Raw genomic sequence first — 5091 nt, forward strand, 5'->3', positions numbered from 1 at the left:
ATGGAGATTTTCATGTTGATAAAGTTTTCTGCTTAGAGATAAAACGCTTTGAAATTTCTGACCGCCTAAGTTATACATAAAACCCGATAAAACAATTTTCGCGCGATATCGAGACGAATTTCCGGTTATATTACACACGAACGTGATACCTAAGGAGTTTGCAACTGTGAAACCTAATGGCATTGAAACCTCTTAACCTTAGTCATTTAATGTATCTTGCAATGAAACAAGTCTATATGACACAGATTAAAAATTTCCGGGAAATGTCATAGGCGCATATCTTTCAATATTGCTTTCTAGCTGTTACTAAATTTATGCTACCACCGATAAAAAGAATTAGACGTTCCGTAATAGAAGTCATTTAGCATAAAATTTTAAGCAAATTTCTCAATATAAAGTCAATCAAACGCGTCTGTTTTGAGTTCTGCAAGAATTTAATTTTACGTTTTTCGTCTAACATTAACGAAGTCAAGCTAATTCAGTCTGGAGCGCTGTGGTTTAGTAGAATGTAACACAATTTATTGAAGACAATATTCTTAATTCAAGCGAAGTTGTTTTGTTTGTTTCGAGCCTAGCTTCTTTGCAAAAGGGCTTCTTTGTCCTGTAGTTTTTGCAAATAGTTGCGAAAAGTCGTGTACTGTATCAAAACGACTTTCAACATTCAGGTTTGTACGTCAACGCAAAACAAGTTTCGATATAAGTTCTCTTGCGCTGCCATGTTTACATCCTAATTTCTAAAGGACGGAAAATGCGACTCCCAAAAATATCACCAATCAATGCTAAGTGCAATTCACAATTTGCTTGTTTGTTCTCCAGCCTGTTATTCTTCAGTGATTAATTTGAAGAGCGTTAAGATGCAATTCGTATCGGCTTCGTACATTTTTTATTGTAATAGTGATCGATCAATATTTTGAATCGCTCTGTGGTTTCAAAGACTTCACGGCTTCGTCATTTCCATACTTTCGTTGTCAACCATTCCTTGCATGCGTCGCTTAACCATCACTTTTGCCATATTGGTGATCTCTTTGCCAGATACCTTTGAAGTGCACAAACATGAAAATTTCTAACCATTTTGTAAAACGTAACAAACCATATCCAATGGCATCATCCGTCTTTTTTGACTTCACTGGCTTGTTTGTCTATTTTCTCCGCATTTGGCCACGAAAACCTCCGAGGCGTCCAGTGAGTCCAAAGTTTATTTTCGTCGATGCGTTCCTCTGACTGTGTCTTTTCGTGTTTGATAAATGCTGCTTTTCTGCGACAGGTTGGCGATGAAATATTTATAAGTGGTAGAACCTTTTTCAGTTTCATTCTTCCCTTCTTGCTGGGTGATTCGTCCCTCGAACAACTCGTTTCGTTCGTCTTGTTGCTTTGAAACGTTCTACTCGGTGCAGAGCCCATTGTTTGTTTAGCAGCGTCTAAAAGCTCAAATTAACAACGCATCGAGACATCGATCGGCGAAGTTGTTTTTTTTCAATGTTGTTTACGAAAACCCTCTGCCAGACGAATAAATTGCAGAATATATGCATGTTTCTAGATTATCTTGCGTTACTTTAGCAGCACTTTCAGCGGTGTCTTGGCAATTTACCCTTTGCAATGAATAAATATATCTATTTTTCCGCAAGAATTCATTAACTTCTTCAGCACGGAAAAACTAGATAACACGTTTTCGACGCGTCGGTGAAAGTTAAATATCAAACCTTTCTCTGTACGTCACAAATAATTATAAGTTTCAATTTCAAACGGTCAGCGTCGAAGCCCTCTTAGTACATTTTAGCGCTGGTGTTTAATTCTTTATGAGTTCCAATTGAGTTAGCAGGTGAAAAGTGACAAAATGCTGTTATAAAACTCCACTTGGCAGGCATACACGACTTAACAAGCAAGTGATCGAACAACATCATCTCTTTATAGCATTTCCCATTAAAATATCAATGTATCTGAAAGACGGCAGGTGATGGAAAAAAAAAAAAGAAAATTATTACACTTAAAATATTTTTTTGTCCTTGACATAACACCAATTACCAAGAACAGGTACCTAAATTTATAACTTGTCGAGTTACAGAAGAAGCAATACAATTAACATGTGCGATCTGTAAACTTTCAGGGGTCATAATTGAAACGAAGTATAAAACCGCACTTGTTCAATGCACCTGGCCTGTTTCGCACTAGCGACATAACGACATAATCGCTTTATATCAGCAATGCGAACATGGACTTCAAGGCATAAAGAAAAGATCAGTTTTTTTCCTTATATCGTTGTCATGCCGTTTCGTCATTGTCAGGATGTTCACACTGCAAAGATAACGACATAAGGTCCTTCTTATGTCGTTATGTTTATGTTATGCCGCTAGTGTAATTAAAATAGGCCTCAGGCTTAGTTCACGCTAACAACATAACGACCTAATGGCTTATGTCGGTGATGTGAACATCGACACAAAGACTTGAGGAAATTTTTCCTTATGTTGTTATGTTCAGGTGCTGTTATGTTGCTATTATGTCATGACGTCAGGATGTCCACACAGCAAACATAACGTCCCTCTCATGTTTATGTCGTTATGTGATGTCGCTAGTGTGAACTAGGCCTAACTTATCAACGTTGAAAGAACTGAATTAAACAATAGAGCCTGAATTTTAGCATGTTGTAAGCATCTTTTATTCCTGGTAAGTGCAAGACAGTCGTAAACCAGATCTTCAAAAGTCATTTTAATAATAGCAGTTTCAGAGAATTCAAAGTTAACTAAAAAATATTCTTCACTTCGAATAACGCTAAGATTACTTCAACGCCACCTCTCGCGATAAAGGTACAAATTAGACAAACGTTTTGGCCATTCGTGGATTGCCTTTAAAATATGAGGCCTAATTTCTCTTAAGGTAGTTCCCCTGAATTAAAACGGTCAATAGATTTTTGTTCAAACTTTGTCCACTGCATATTTATCATATGAGAACTTAAATTAAAAATTAAAAAAAGGGGGGCGCAGGAGTGCCCATGCTCGTTGAGGAGCAGTGAGGCATTGAAACTGTCCCATTTTAGCATTATTTAATGCTTATCACAAGAACGCATTCCAAGTTATTGTAAACTCTTTGTGAGCCCAGACTCATGAAAACACGTCTCAAACTACAGTTAGTGCTTGTGTCGGACACAAATAAACTTTTTAAGCTTGATTTTGACAGACAGCTGAATCCTTGTTCTCAAACTCATTAATTATTCATGAGCTGATGACCCAATCAGCTCGCATCAATTGGGTCAGGTGCATGTATGTTGATACCCAATGAACATACCGATCAAGACACGGTAGATTAGTTCAAAAACTGATCAAGACACTGATCAAGAAACTTGAATTTTAATCAGTCTTAATTATAATTCTAAATACAGCATTTTTCCCGCTTAAATCATTCCTTACAACAACAATACAGCAACATATTATTCCTTCTTAGACATCGTTACATTAATTGTACAGTTTTTGAATTTTCCTTTCTGGAAAACAACATCCGTTAAAGATTGATCCTGTTTCTCCGTGGTAAAACATGTAGTTGTACTAACAACACTTGGACCTAGGATCTTTGAAACTTTAGACACATTTTCTTCTGTAGGCTTTTCGTACTGCAACAATGCATTAGAACGATGCCCCGACCTTTCGCGAATCAATTTTTCTTCAACCCCAGAATTGAACAGGGAGGAAACACAAGTAACGCGCAAACTGTGAGCGGTTTTGCGTTTAAAGCCTGCCGCGTCGCACATGTCAGGCAAAATCTTGTTCAAGCTGTTGATGCCTACGGGCGCTTTATCGAATGCGAACCTAGTTTTTGATGGCTTAAAGTAAAATGCAGTAACTTCCTTTGCATGAGTCTCAACTAACCCTACATACAATCTGAATATCTCAACAAGGCACGGCTCGTGCTTTTCCTCAATAGAATGACAAACGTGCTTGACCACTCGCGGCACATACTTTAGATCACAAAGACCTCCATGATAAGTTTTAGAGGCATTTTCTTCAAACTTAATAAAATTTGGACCAATTTCAAAGTTGTTTACAACAATATTTCTGTGATCTCCCCCCCGCAACCCAAAAACTTTTCCGTTGTAGAAATAGATCGTGTTCAATAACGACTTAGCTGATGTAGTTCCCAGCAATTTCTTTTGCCAGAATACTGCTTCTTCTTGCTCGCTCACAAACTCCTTTTCCTCTTTCTTACACTTAATGTGAAGCCCTTCTCGAACGCCATTCTTCATCTCGGCATCTAAGCAACGTCGGAAAAGGACAAACCTTCAAAAAATAACACACAAAATTAAAGTCCTGAAACAGTGCATTTTAAATTACTAACCAATTCGCTCTAAAAGTTGTCAAGTACCTTTTGTCACTAGCGTCCAGAGGATTCAAAGCTTCTGATCCATTTTTCTCCTCCAAATAACGCTTGAGGGCACAAATGATACCATAAACAGACTTCGGAGGGTATCTTTCACCGGACTTTTTAGCTACCTCCATCACAAATTTTGACAACCAATAGTTCAGCGACAGAGCGTCCATTCCAGCAATATCTACACTCACAGCGGTAACATTGTGTAAATCGTAGTCCTTGAAGAGACCGCCACAATCTAATACCGGAACTTTAACCTCTCTCAACCTCTGCCATTCGGCAAAAATGTTCACAGCCCACTTGTTTTTATACTTAGTTGAAACTGGAACAGCATCATTCACCAAAACATTTTCTTGAGAAGAGGTTTTTGGACCTCGAAAACGTTCTGATCTCCACTCGATCTCCATCACGCGGCATAATGTTAATTTATTAAAAATTCAACCTTTAAAACTTGCCCACATGGCCGCATATAAAAGATTCATTTCATTTACCATATGAATAAAAAACAGACAATAGCCTATTGAGCACGCCTACTAATTACCTATTCTTCGAAAAAAATTCTCATGCTACTTTGAGAAGCCAGCTCAAAAACTCGTGCTTCGTTTTTCATCACGGGTTCCAAACACCTCGAAACAATAAAAGCACTCCGCCTTCGGCGTCGTGCTTTCATCTGTTTCTCGGTGTTTGGAACCCCTGATGAAAAACTCGCACTCGTTTTTGATCTATTACTTAAAA

The 5091-nt window shown here is 37.9% G+C and overlaps 1 protein-coding gene across 1 annotated transcript; it reads right to left on the reverse strand.

Moving 5' to 3' along the window:
• Nucleotides 1-2259: 2259 nt before the first annotated feature.
• On the reverse strand, nt 2260-4763 carry LOC145469236 (uncharacterized). The gene is made up of 3 exons (XM_081452925.1): nt 4351-4763; nt 4172-4265; nt 2260-2292 (listed from the first exon to the last, which is right to left on the reverse strand). Exons 1-3 carry the CDS (start codon nt 4761-4763, stop codon nt 2260-2262), a joined length of 540 nt encoding a protein of 179 aa, XP_081309051.1.
• Nucleotides 4764-5091: the final 328 nt, after the last annotated feature.

The sequence above is a fragment of the Orbicella franksi genome, chromosome 15, assembly GCF_964199315.1.
Source record: "Orbicella franksi chromosome 15, jaOrbFran1.1, whole genome shotgun sequence".
NCBI classification, from domain to species: domain Eukaryota; kingdom Metazoa; phylum Cnidaria; class Anthozoa; order Scleractinia; family Merulinidae; genus Orbicella; species Orbicella franksi.